Genomic DNA, 13,856 nt, shown 5'->3' with positions numbered 1-13,856 from the left:
TGCTGACGGCTGAGCCACATGTATTAAAGAGGCACCCCCTCCCCCACCTGTATCCCTATGCAGTTTGGGAGCCATTAGAGACCTTTTGGAGGCCAAATGAGTTAAGCCAGATTTTTACTCCCATTGACGCTAATGGAAATCAACATTGGGTTGTCCTGATTCCTGATCTCTCTTGACCAGATTGTTCCAATTATGGCTCATTGGCTAACAATGATTATCATTCTCACATGTAGGGTGAAACACGATCATTAACTGAAACAGAAACAGCTGTGTAGGAGGTTTAAACTTGTGTGAGGAACAACCAAACTGCTACAAAGGTGAGGTTGTGGAAGACAGTTTCATGTCACCGATCATACACCATGGCAAGACTGAGCACAACTAGACACAAAGTGGTTATACTGCATCAGCAGGGTCTATGCCAGCAAAGATTTCACAGCACACCAGGGTTTCAAGAAGTACAAAAAAATGGGCAACATTGAGGACCGTAGACTCATTGATCAGCCAAGGAAACATTGCAGCAGATGAAAGACACATCATGCTTACTTATCTTCTAAATCACATGCTGTCCAGCAGTGCCAGCAGCTCAGAACAGGCAGCAACCAGTGGGACTCATGTACACCCATCTAATGCTCAGAGACGTCTGGCCAGATGTGCTCTTCATGGAAAAAATGTGCCAAAAAGCCGACATAGAAACAAGGCCGAGCGACTCACCTATGTATGAAAACATAGGAACTTGGATTCCGAAAAAATGGCGGCAGGTGCTCTGGACTGAGGAGTCACAACCTGAAATATTTGGCTATAACACAAGGCAGTTTGTTTGGTGACTGGCTGGAGAGTGGTACAATAATGAGTGTCTGCAGGCACAAGTGAAGCATGGTGGAGGTCAGTGCAATAATGAGTGTCTGCAGGCAGCAGTGAATCATGGGCAAGAGCGGTACAATAATGAGTGTCTGCAGCCAGCAGTGAAGCATGGGGGAGAGCGGCACAATAATGAGTGTCAGCAGGCAGCAGTGAAGCATGGTGGAGAGCGGTACAATAATGAGTGTCTGCAGCCAGCAGTAAAGCATGGTGGAGAGCGGTATAATAATGAGTGTCTGCAGGCAGCAGCGAAGCATGGGGAGAGCAGTACAATAATGAGTGTCAGCAGGCAGCAGTGAAGCATGGGGGAGAGCGGTACAATTATGAGTGTCAGCAGGCAGCAGTGAATCATGGGGGAGAGCAGTAAAATAATGAGTGTCTGCAGCCAGCAGTGAAGCATGGTGGAGAGCGGTACAATAATGAGTGTCTGCAGCCAGCAGTGAAGCATGGTGGAGAGCGGTACAATAATGAGTGTCTGCAGGCAGCAGTGAAGCATGGGGGAGAGCAGTACAATAAGGCGTGTCAGCAGGCAGCAGTGAAGCATAGGGGAGAGCGGTAGAGTAATGAGTATCGGCAGCAGTGAAGCATGGTGGAGAGTGGTACAATAATAAGTGTCTGCAGGCAGCAGTGAAGCATGGTGGAGAGTGGTACAATAATGAGTGTCTGCAGCCAGCAGTGAAGCATGGAGGAGAGCGGTACAATAATGAGTGTCTGCAGGCAGCAGTGAAGCATGGTGGAGAGTGGTACAATAATAAGTGTCTGCAGGCAGCAGTGAAGCATGGTGGAGAGCGGTACAATAATAAGTATCTGCAGGCAGCAGTGAAGCATGGTGGAGAGCGGTACAATAATAAGTGTCTGCAGGCAGCAGTGAAGCATGGTGGAGGGCGGTACAATAATGAGTGTCTGCAGGCAGCAGTGAAGCATGGTGGAGAGCGGTACAATAATAAGTGTCTGCAGGCAGCAGTGAAGCATGGTGGAGAGCAGTACAATAATAAGTGTCTGCAGGCAGCAGTGAAGCATAGTGGAGAGCGATACAATAATGAGTGTCTGCAGCAGTGAAGCATGGTGGAGAGCGGTACAATAATGAGTGTCTGCAGCAGTGAAGCATGGTGGAGAGCGGTACAATAATGAGTGTCTGCAGCAGTGAAGCATGGGGCAGGCCCCTTACACCTTTGGGGCTGCATTTCACTACATGGAATTGGGTGAGCATATGCCTGTATTTCTCAGCATTGAGGACACCATTAATCCTGACCAAATCCCCATTATGCAACTCATCAGGGAGTCATCTGATTGGCTCCAAATTTATTCTGCAGCAGGACAACAACCCCCAACATCCAGCCAATGTTATTAAGAACTATCTTCAGAGTTGGGAAGAACAAGGAGTTGGAAGTGCTGATTTGGCCCCACAGAGCCCGGATCTCACATCATCCTGTCTGTCTGGGATTACATGAACAGACAGAAGGATTGGAGCGAGCCGACCTCCACAGAAGATCTGGGCTTAGTTCTCCAAGATGTCTGGAACAACCTCCCTGCCGAGTGTCTTCAAAAACTGTGTGCAAGTGTACCGAGAAGAACTGATGGAAGGTAAAGGGCGTCACAGTAAATGCTGATGTGGTTACACTTCTCTTCTCTTCAGTCACTTTGCATTTTGATAATTGACAACAATGAACCATTAACCCTTCTACCTCTGGAAGCTTTCTTACTCCGCTGCATTCTTTTCACACCTGCCTAACACTTTTGCTGTATATCAGAGTATGAAGCTTATTGCAGATAATGAGTATCAGCTCGACTTTGTTGATGTCTCTGATGAGGATGCATCTATTTGGGGCAGGAGTATGATGAGGATCAGGAGGAGTACAGGGGGAAGGGCAGCTTTCCAGCAATGATCACACCATCGTATCTCAGCGCCAAAAAAGCCAATGATATCGTCAGCGACGTGAGTATTGGTCTCAGGATACACTCGTTTATGCATCTTTAGCTTACAATATACAAATGTATGGATGATGGGTGTATATATGACCATGTGGATGATGGGTGTATGTATGACTGGTGTATAGAGGGCGGGTGAATGTATAACTATGTGTAGGATGGGTGCATGTATGACTGTTGTATGGATGATGGGTGTATGTATGACTGGTGTATAGAGGGTGGGTGAATGTATAACTATGTATAGGATGGGTGCATGTATGACTGTTGTATGGATGATGGGTGTATGTATGACCATGTGGATGATGGGTGTATGTATGACTGGTGTATAGAGGGTGGGTGAATGTATAACTATGTGTAGGATGGGTGATGGGTGCATGTATGACTGTTATATGGATGATGGGTGTATGTATGACCGGTATTTGGAGGATAGATGTATGACCGGTGTATGGAGGGTGGGTGTATGAGTGATGTGTGAAGGATGAGTGTAAATACGACTGATGTATGGATGATGGGTGTTTGTATGACTGATATATGGAGGATAGATGTATGATCGATGAATGAAGGGTGGATGTATGACTGATGTGTAATTATGACTAATGTAGGGAGGATGGGTAAATGTATGACCATGTGGATGATGGGTGTATGTATGACCATGTGGATGATGGGTGTATGTATGACTGTTATATGGAGGATAGATGTATGATCAATGAATGAAGGGTGGATGTATGACTGATGTGTAATTATGACTATTGTAGGGAGGATGGGTGTTTGTATGACCATGTGGATGATGGGTATATGTATGACTGTTATATGGATGATGGGTGTATGTATGACTGGTGTTTGGAGGATGGATGGATGACCTTGATATGGAGGGTGGGTGTATGACTGATGTGTGAAGGATGAGTGCATGTATGACTGCTGTGGATGATGGATGTATGTATGACCGGTGTTTGGAGGATGGATGTATGATCTTGGTATGGAGGGTGGGTGTATGTATGACCATGTGGATGATGGATGTATGTATGACCGGTGTTTGGAGGATGGATGTATGATCTTGGTATGGAGGGTGGGTGTATGTGTGATCGGTGTGGATCTCAGTACATCCTGTAAATCCTTCCCTTGTTTCAGATTAAATATAAGAAAGACCTCTCCAAGATGCGGGGGGCCGCGCAGTACCACTCCCTGACCACAGAGGACAACCTCAGCCTGAAACAAGCCCAGAATGTGAACAAGCTCGTCAGTGAGGTGAGTCTGGGGGGGTGGGGGGGGGGCACATTGTGGATGGGGTACAGGCTGCTACCCCATCGTCTTGGTGAGTTGGGGGGCTTCACTACTGACCCTTCCTGATGGCCGTGTAGTCATCCCATCCAGCCTAATAGTAGTGGAGCCAAGGCCGTTTACACGCTCAGCTGTCTCCATGAGCTCCAGTGGAGCGGGTGATACAGGGTTCAGCCCCCACCAACCTTGGTCAGGCGGCAGCATGGACTCCTGTCTTCACATCATCACCTTGTCTCCCCCTGTAGGTGGGATATAAGAAGGACTTGGAGAACAGCCGAGGACACAGCATAAACTACTGCGAGACGCCCCAGTTTAAGAACGTCAACAAGATGTCTAAATACACCAGTGACGTAAGCATTGCCCCCCGGGCTGGCATTGTGCCCCGTACTATGCCCCATAGCACACTTAGGTGTTCACTGCTGATAAGCTCAGGGCATTATTTCTGTGTCTTCCTGGTATATGATGTGCACGGCGGCCGCCGAATCTTCCCGCAGGTTTTATCTTGATTTGCATTTTTAATCAACATGAAATATGTCCGGGGAGAATCCCAGCGCCGAACCTCGTTAACAGGCAGCCGCAGACCTGGCGCCCCCGCAGCGGTCACCGCAGATGAATCTCAGCCCAAAAATCTGTTCCTAAAGGATCTTCCAGGTGCAGAAAATTACGATCATTCTTCACAGAGTTAAAAGTTCTACAATTTTTCCAATATAATTTCTGTATCAATATTCAGGATCTCTGCTTGCTGTCATTCAATATGAACCTTCATTGCTTACTTCAGTGGATACCTATCTGTCCTGGTCATGTGATGGACCCTCAGCGCTCGTTACAACTCTGAGAACTGTAGTGTAACCATTTTTGACACAAAACCGCCTGGCACCTGCGGGGAAATCGCATGTTCATGAGCGCGATTTCGAGCTGAATTTCGCGCCCCGATATTGTGCTCCCCGTGTGAAATTAACCTTAGGTTAACGTCACACGATCAAGTGCGAAATCCGGCTGTGATTCGCCAACATGTGATTTCCCCGCGGATGCAAGGCATTTGTATATCAAAACCGCCGCGCATCACTTCGGGGAAGCAGCGATCCTCTGACAGCCGCAACGGAGGATCGGCGAGTTTCTCCAATTTTTTTCAATGGGGAAACCTGGCATTTCATTGCACTCGCCTGCACCTCGCCACGTGCTGCCGCTAGCCCCATTGAAAGTAATGGGTGATGCGAGGGCGCGCCCAAAGATAGGACATGGCGTGATTTGTTTCCCGAGTTCATATTCGTGCGAGATTTCTGCATCTTGCACATATCACGCGATTTTCTCGGCCGCGTGAAAACTGAAAATGATGCCGATTTTCGTCTGGTTTCACCTGTTTCTGTCACAGAATCCACGGCATGCGCCTGCGTGACTGTCACAAGGTCACCATATATTTGTCTATGTTGGAAAAACTAATGGACCAATAAAAAAATAGGGTTGCAAAAGTATACACGCCCCGTAAAGATGCTCTTTTGTAATTGTTTAATGGACAAGTCCTGCGCAGTAATCAGTGGAGATCCACAAGTTTGAGATGCACCTCCGCTACCTGTACGAGTCTCTAAATGTTCCAATGACAACAAGCGAAGATCCTAAAAGCAGAAGATTTGATGCAGGAAGAATATTAGAAAACGGATTACACGAAAAACGACATTTATCTGCTGAAGCCAAAATATCCCTTTCAGTCGATTCTGGGTCCCGGGTTTCCTCCTTTGCAGTTAAATAGCGCCAATGATGTGAGTGTTGCGGCGGGGCGGATCGCGCTGTGGATTTTCTTGGTATCTTCATCACTTTAGTCACTCAGTGTTTGTAAACATCTATGATCTAAGAAACAAATGAGCAGCATTTTAAAGGGCGTGTATACTTTAGATAATGATGCCATGCATTAAAAGTAAAAATGGAGGCATCTTTACAAAAGGTTTTGATTAAAAATCTCCTTCCGTTTTGTGTATACAGCTCCTGGTCAGAAGTGTGTCACCATGGTAACAGACTACATAGACTCCAGCACAGTCACATCTTACAGTCATACGTGACTCTCATTGCTCCTCCTCTTGATAACCTACATATAGCAGAATAGAGTTACCAGGGACTGAAGCCTCACTCTGCACATTGGGGTTGTAGTCTGTTACTCATGCATCCAACTTGGGACAACTGCAGCAGCGAGTTTAGTAAGATGCGCCAAAATGTCAGACCCTGCCCCTTTTATGAAAAATAAATGACTCCATAGTGGCCCCAGTAGTAATAGTGACCCCTATAGTGGCCCCACTAGTAACAATGACCCCCATAGTGGCCCCAGTAGTAATAGTGGCCCCACTAGTAACAATGACCCCCATAGTGGCCCAAGTAGTAATAGTGACTCCATTAGTGGCTGCTGCATGGTGGACCTCATGCAGGAATGTAAAAGTTGGAGCAGTGGTCAGGGGTTGCACTGATCACAGCAGCCACAGCCACTGACCCAGGACTACAAGTAGATAAAATGCTTGTCGGAGGAAGCTAGGACATGCAATCCTGACATCTGGAACTGTGACCCCCATAGTGACCCCAGTAGTAACAGTGACCCCCATAGTGACCCCAGTAGTAACAGTGACCTCCATAGTGGCCTCAGTAGTAACAATGGCGCCCATAGTGGCCCCAGTAGTAACAGTGACCCCCATAGTGACCCCAGTAGTAACAGTGACCCCCATAGTGGGCCCCAGTAGTAACAGTGACCTCCATAGTGGCCTCAGTAGTAACAATGACGCCCATAGTGGCCTCAGTAGTAACAATGACGCCCATAGTGGGCTCAGTAGTAACAATGCTGCCCATAGTGGCCCCAGTAGTAACAATGACCCCCATAGTGACCCCAGTAGTAACAGTGACCTCCATAGTGGGCCCCAGTAGTAACAGTGACCTCCATAGTGGCCTCAGTAGTAACAGTGACCCCCATAGTGGGCCCCAGTAGTAACAGTGACCTCCATAGTGGCCTCAGTAGTAACAATGCCGCCCATAGTGGCCCCAGTAGTAACAATGACCCGCATAGTGACCCCAGTAGTAACAGTGACCTCCATAGTGGGCCCCAGTAGTAACAGTGACCTCCATAGTGGCCTCAGTAGTAACAGTGACCCCCATAGTGGGCCCCAGTAGTAACAGTGACCTCCATAGTGGCCTCAGTAGTAACAATGCCGCCCATAGTGGCCCCAGTAGTAACAATGACCCCCATAGTGACCCCAGTAGTAACAGTGACCTCCATAGTGGGCCCCAGTAGTAACAGTGACCCCCATAGTGACCCCAGTAGTAACAGTGACCCCCATAGTGGCCTCAGTAGTAACAATGACGCCCATAGTGGCCCCAGTACAGCATCTCAAATCCAGGACTGTTCCACAGAATCTTAAAGGGTTGGGAGGCGTACTGTTACCATGGAGACACATAAGCTGCATAGGAACTGGAGACACAGAACAATGGGAGTTTTAATGAAAACTATTTGCAAAGTTGTTTAATTGTTTTTATTTTTTCATGCATAGGGGTAAAAAAAGAAGGTGCAAAAATATAAGTAAAAACTGCAGATAACGGGCCTGTGGAGCTGAGAGGGGACATGTCCTGTGGATGATATGAGCTGCAGTGAGGTCGCTCCGGGAGGGTTCTTGCTGCCCCCGATAACGATGTTGTGGCTCTTGTACGTGGCTGGCACTGCATTACAGGCGCGAGCTTCGAGATAGTAGAGCATACAGAAGGGGACAGGAGATGTGGAGACTTCATGGGACTCCAGGAAACAGGAACAGTCACGTCTGTATTTACACTCACTTGTTACATGAAGAAACAAAATGTATCAAAATGTGGAATACAAAACATACAAATATGAGAAACCTGGAACAGTCCTGCAGATGCCATTCATTAACCCCTTAGTGACGCGGCCGATTTTGGACCTAAGAAAGCAGTGATTTTTTTGGGGGGATTTTCATCTTCACTTTTCAAAAACCAGAACATCTTTATTTCTCCGTCCCCACGGCCGGACGAGGCTTGCTTTTTCTGTGGCGAGCTGTAGTTGTTATTGAAAACATTTTTGGATACATATTCTGTATTGTAGAAAGTTTATTCATCGTTTTTGGAGGGAGAAAAAAACCACCAATTCTACATTTTTTTTACAGCATTAATTATGCAGCATAAATGATGCGCTAAACTTTTTCTGTGTTTCTTGCAATTATGACAATACCGAAATAACATTTTTTTCCACTTTTGCACAACCCCCCCTCCCCCATTTTCTTTAAAATAATTTCCTTGCATCGCTGCGTTCGAACTCCCGCAGCCTCTTTATTTTTCCCTGGACAGAGCTCTGTGGGGCTTGTTTTTTGCGGGATGAGCTGGAGTTTTTACCGCTACTATTTTAGGGTACATGGGGCTTCTTTGATCACTTCTATCGTATTTTTTGGGAGGCAAAATGACCACAAAAAAAAAGGATGTGTCGATACGAAACATGGTTTTTCTTATTTCTTTAAAAAAAAGAGGGGGAAAGTCTGAAAATTTTTTAAATTATTTCTTCAGCTAGTTTCACACAGGCGAGTGCGATATAGCACGGTGAAAGTCGGCCCGATTGTTCTCGCCAACGTGCGAGGTGCCCGCAGATGCAAGGCGTTTTTGTGTCATAACCCCCTCCCATTACTTCAGTGCAGCTGCGATCCTCAGTGCGTCTGTCAGCTGCGGTGGAGGCTCAGCAAGTGCTTCCTATTGTACATTCGCATGAACATCGCACGCCGTGCAACATGTTTTCAGGCCCTATTGAAACAATGGGCAATGAGTTTCCGAGGGAACGCCCAAAGACAGGACATTCCATGATGGAATGCAGGAAGCAAATCTCTCATGTATATGATGACCCTATTCAAAAGAATGCGCTTCATATTCATGAGATATTGATGCATCTCACGACGCACAAATCTTGCACAATTTTCTCAGCCGTGTGAAAGCAGCCTTCGCTTTTTTTTTTTTATATCCCTGTAATAGACTTGAACCTGCAATAATATGATCTCTAATAATACACTGCAGTATTTCTGAACTGCAGTGCATTATTGCCAAGCCATGGCAACGCCCCTCCTCTGTGAACCTTAACAGCATCCCCACTGTTGTAGTGGGAGGGTAACTGTCAGTTTCTGAGCCCGCATGTAACTGTATGCCCATTCGTGGAAACTCCTTCTCATCCAGGGGGCACATTTACACTCTGGGTGGGAAGAGGTTAAAACACTCGTCACAGTAAAGACATTTATTCTCTATGTACAGGACAGGGAATAAATGTCAGGTTGCTGGGACACCCTGCAATCCTGAGAAAGATGTCCTTGAACGTCCCATGTAAATTCTGTGCTGCTGCACATGCTGCACTACCGCCGTTCATTCACTTCTTTCGGACGGGGTAAGATTGATCTCCGCATGTCTCATGGAAGCGATTCGAGCGGTGGTCACACGTGCACTGCCTCTCCATTTATGTGGGGCATTGGGGGGCACTGTTCTCAGAGGTGCGGGGCTAAGGCTCAGGAGAGGCTGCAGGCTGTGCATTGTACAGCAGCACGCAGCATGCCACAGGCAGTGTAGACTCCGCCCACTGCAGGAGAGATGATTTACTGGTATCATCTACAGGAACGGACTAAGAGGAGATTCGCTGAGCTCACAGATTTATGATTGTCACCCTGAGCAATGGCCGCAGACATCAGGAATCCGGGGAGAAGCCACATGGGAGCTGATGCCAATAACCGTCACATCTTCGTGATAATGGATGGAACAATTAGCGTTAAAAAAATCTCTGGATTGTTCGAATTAGAACGATAACTGATGAGTGTGAACACGGCCAGCAATCCAACGATGAATGAGAATTCGTTCACTTATCGTTCATTTCATGCAGGCATAAAAGTCATCGTTGAGTTTAAATACTGCTCATTCAGTCATTTTCATTCTGGTGCAACGAACTGAGCGAGCGGACGAGTGAATGATGCATCTGCCTGTATAAATAGGCTGCGAGCGAGGGAACGATAAATGGGTACATGTGAAGCCCCCTTACTGAATGTCGCCCCCTACTGTTACGTATTGATAGTGATCGGATACTTCCTTGTCTGCAGCTTAAATACAAAGAAAAGTACCAGACTCAGATGAAGGGACACTATGATGGAGTGGGTATGGATCGCCGCACATTACACGCCATCAAGGCCGGGACCCTCGCCAGCAACGTGAGTGACTAGAAGTGAATGCACTGAGCAACTGATACTCCTGGGATAAGTTAATTACTTCCAGGTCTGTATATATCTGTATACAAGGAGCTCCCCCTAGCAGTGGCTGTATATAGCTGTATACATTGAGCTCCTCCTAATGGTGGATATATATATATAGCTGTATATGGTCAGCTCCCCCTAATAGTGGCTGTGTATATCTGTATACAGGAGGCTCCCCCTGATGGTGGCTGTATATATCTGAATACAGGGAGATCTCCTTAGTGGTGGCTGTATATATCTGTACACAGGGAGCTCCCCCTAGTGGTTGCTGTATATAGCTGTATACATTGAGCTCCTCCTAATGGTGGATATATCTGTATATATATATATGTATATATATATATATATATATATAGCTGCATACGGTCAGCTCCCCCTAGTGGTGGCTGTATATATCTGTATACAGGAGCTCCCCCTAGTGGTGGCTGTATATATATGTATACAGTGAGCTCCTTCTAGTGGATACTGATTTTTCTCATGTGTCCTGCAGCTCGCCTACAAATCAGACAAGACTGACAACGCAGACGGAGAATACTGTTACCCAGCAACACTTGCTCCATCTTACCAGACCACAAAGAAGCTGATTCCCCTGAAAGATGTAAGTTACCCAGGATGAAAAGGGGCAAAACCAACAAGCCTTCTTCAGTATGGAGAGCAGGGTCTCCTAGCAGCACGGAGTATTTCGGTAGAACGGAGTGCTGGTCTTGTGGGAGTTACATCCTGCATGTAGTGCAGGTAGCAGTGTGCCCCGCAGTACAGAGTATTGCAGGAGAGGGTTGTGCTGATCTCTTGACAAGTTCATCCTGCAGTCTAGCGAGTCGGTGCGGCTCCACAGTTGTTGGGTTCCATGTTTTGCTGCTTCTTTCCCCTGCAGGTAAATTACCGGCAGAGCATCGACAAGGTGAAGTTCAGTTCTGTGACCGACACCCCGGAGATTGTACAAGCGAGGGTTAACGCCCAGCAACTGAGTGATGTAAGTTGGCGCAGTGCTGACGGCTGATAATGGGGAGTCTCCTCAAATCCTAATTTCCTGTCCGTGGGGCCAAGAAAGAGCGTCTCAGAAAACCAACTACAGTCACTGAATAATGTCCATAGCGGCGTCAGATTCCCATCCCTCTAGTATCATAGCACCAAGCACACAGGAGCGCCCATGTGGTAGTACCAGCTAAGTAATAACTACAGTGATGCCCAAGCAGTGGCACCACCCGCACATCCTATAGTTCTAGCATAGCCAGAGACACCCCTACCATGGAGCGGCCTGAGCCTGCCACCGGGCTGCTAATCATTTTCTATCGGCCATTAATGGCTGCTGCAATCCAGCTGGGCAGCAACCCGACAGGCATTCCACTCACCCAGCCCACAGCTCTGTGACCGCTGACCTCTTCCCCTGGCATCTGCATGTGCCATCCTGTATACAACGCAGACACCAGGGAAACCCTTAGAAGGAGTTAATGCTCGGCCGCACACACAAGGGGGTCACAGGAGTCCCCCCAACACTGTCACACTTCGGTGGCTGCCTGGTCACCAGATTTGTCACCAATAGAACATGTATGGGACCATCTGGGACACCAACTTCAACAGCCTACCAGTTTACTATAGCAAATGTGCAGCGATATGCCGCAGGATACCATACAGAACCTTTATGCCTCTATGCCCGTCCATATCACATCATGTATCCAAGCTAGAGGCGGTACAACAGGGTACTAGAGCCTCCATGCCTTCCTGTATCACATCTTGTATCCAAGCTAGAGGCGGTACATCAGGGTACTAGAGCCTCCATGCCCCCCCCCGTATCACATCTTGTATCCAAGCTAGAGGCGGTACATCAGGGTACTAGAGCCCCCCTACAAGGGGTCGGTTCTCCCCAATAAACGGTCCTTTTGCTCAGATATGTGATCACTTATATCAGCTTTACAATCACAGAGAAAGTTTCATCCATCCGACAACTTCTAGGGGAGGGAAGCTACTGACAATGATGGTACAATTTTATACATCCAATGCTTGCTGTCAGTGAATGGGGCATTCTTGTTTATGTCTACAACATTTAGAAGTTAAACACATAAGTGTAATATTTCCCACAGCTGAGGGTTTGTCACAATGTAACACTCCAGGCTGACACCTGCATTGATACATTGTAACAAGCTATCAGGACAGGAGAGAGAATCGTGCTGCTTACAGATGTTTGCCTGCATTGATACATTGTAACAAACCCCAGCTGTGAGATGTAACATGACTTCTCAAATGTCTCTTCAGCTGAATTACCGAGCGGAGTACGAGAAATCCAAGCTGCATTACACCCTGCCGCAGGACGTCCCGGAAATGGTGAAGGCCAAGGCGAACGCCGAGCTCTACAGCGAGGTACGGGCAATTCATGCGCTCTAACCGATCTCTATGACCACCCGGAGTGCGTTACAGCCGCCTCTCCCCCAGCCATAAGAAGCATGTCAGGGATGATATGGGGTGAGTCAGGGATGATATGGGGTGAGTCAGGGATGATATGGGGTGAGTCAGGGATGATATGGGGTGAGTCAGGGATCACCCAGCTATCCGTAAGATTACAGATCGTCCGCCTTCTCTTCTTATCCCAGCATTCACTGCATGAAAAGTAGGAAGATACAAATTGTTCTACTCTAGGCCACACCTCCAACCCCCCCAATCCAGCGCAGTCCCCCTCATGCCCCCCACACAGTAATCATGCCTTATTAGTGCCCCCACCACAGTGATGACTACTGCCCCCTACACAAAGCGATGCCCTTTAACTGCAACTACCTCTATAATGATGCCCTCTTAGTGCTCCCCTCACAAGAATGTTTCCTTAGTCACTCACACAGTATGATGCCCCTTTAGTGCCCCCTACATACTAGGATACCCCTTTCGTGCAGCCATCCACAGTATGATGCCCCCCCTACAGTAAGGATGCCCTCTTATTGGCCCCTACACAGTCTGATACCCCTTTAGTGCATCCACAACAGTCTGATGCCATCTTAATGCCAGCAGTGATGCCCCCACTGTAAACACCCCCTCTTAGTGCCACCAGTGTTGCCCCTTTAGTACCCTCCATACACTCTGATGCCCCTTTTGTGACTCTTCCTTCCTCTTACACGGTTGGCTCATATCCTGTTGTCATCGCTGGCCTGACCTTCCCTCTCTGGTCGCTGCAGTCGCCGCGCTGGGACTGGACGTGCTGCACACAATGTCCCTGCGCTCCTTGATGTCAGGATTCAGTGTGGCAACTGCACTGGCAACAGGGCATCAGCCAACCTTCCCGGGATAGCGGGACCGCACCTAAAACCTGAGACTGTCTCGCTGGATCTGGGAGGACCTGTTTCTGGGAAAGCTGAGTGGTAACCAAGACAACGGCAAGTCTGTCAGAGTGGTATCTAAGGTAGTGACAGGTCTGCGCGATTCGCCTACTTGCCGCCATCTTGGAATCCGCCATCTTCCTGATTTACCCTGTAGTATCAGAGCTGTTCTCAGCTATCCCATGTGTGTAATTACTACCCCCCCATATCCGGTGCCCCCTGCCGTGCTGTCAGCGACCCC

The 13,856-nt window shown here is 47.7% G+C and overlaps 1 protein-coding gene across 1 annotated transcript in view; it reads left to right on the top strand.

The window, feature by feature from the left end:
* The window catches only part of NRAP (nebulin related anchoring protein), a 121,746-nt gene that overhangs the window by 44,962 nt on the left and 62,928 nt on the right, over positions 1-13,856 (top strand). Inside the window, exons 10-16 of the mRNA XM_066601467.1 lie at positions 2,690-2,794; positions 3,916-4,032; positions 4,311-4,415; positions 10,164-10,271; positions 10,804-10,911; positions 11,188-11,286; positions 12,567-12,671. Coding sequence (XP_066457564.1) covers positions 2,690-2,794; positions 3,916-4,032; positions 4,311-4,415; positions 10,164-10,271; positions 10,804-10,911; positions 11,188-11,286; positions 12,567-12,671 — 747 coding nt within the window. The remainder of the gene's footprint in view (positions 1-2,689; positions 2,795-3,915; positions 4,033-4,310; positions 4,416-10,163; positions 10,272-10,803; positions 10,912-11,187; positions 11,287-12,566; positions 12,672-13,856) is intronic.

Source organism: Eleutherodactylus coqui, chromosome 4 (assembly GCF_035609145.1).
Source record: "Eleutherodactylus coqui strain aEleCoq1 chromosome 4, aEleCoq1.hap1, whole genome shotgun sequence".
Taxonomy (NCBI): domain Eukaryota; kingdom Metazoa; phylum Chordata; class Amphibia; order Anura; family Eleutherodactylidae; genus Eleutherodactylus; species Eleutherodactylus coqui.
Note: the sequence above shows the minus strand (reverse complement) of the source record. Positions and strands in the feature narration are given on the sequence as shown.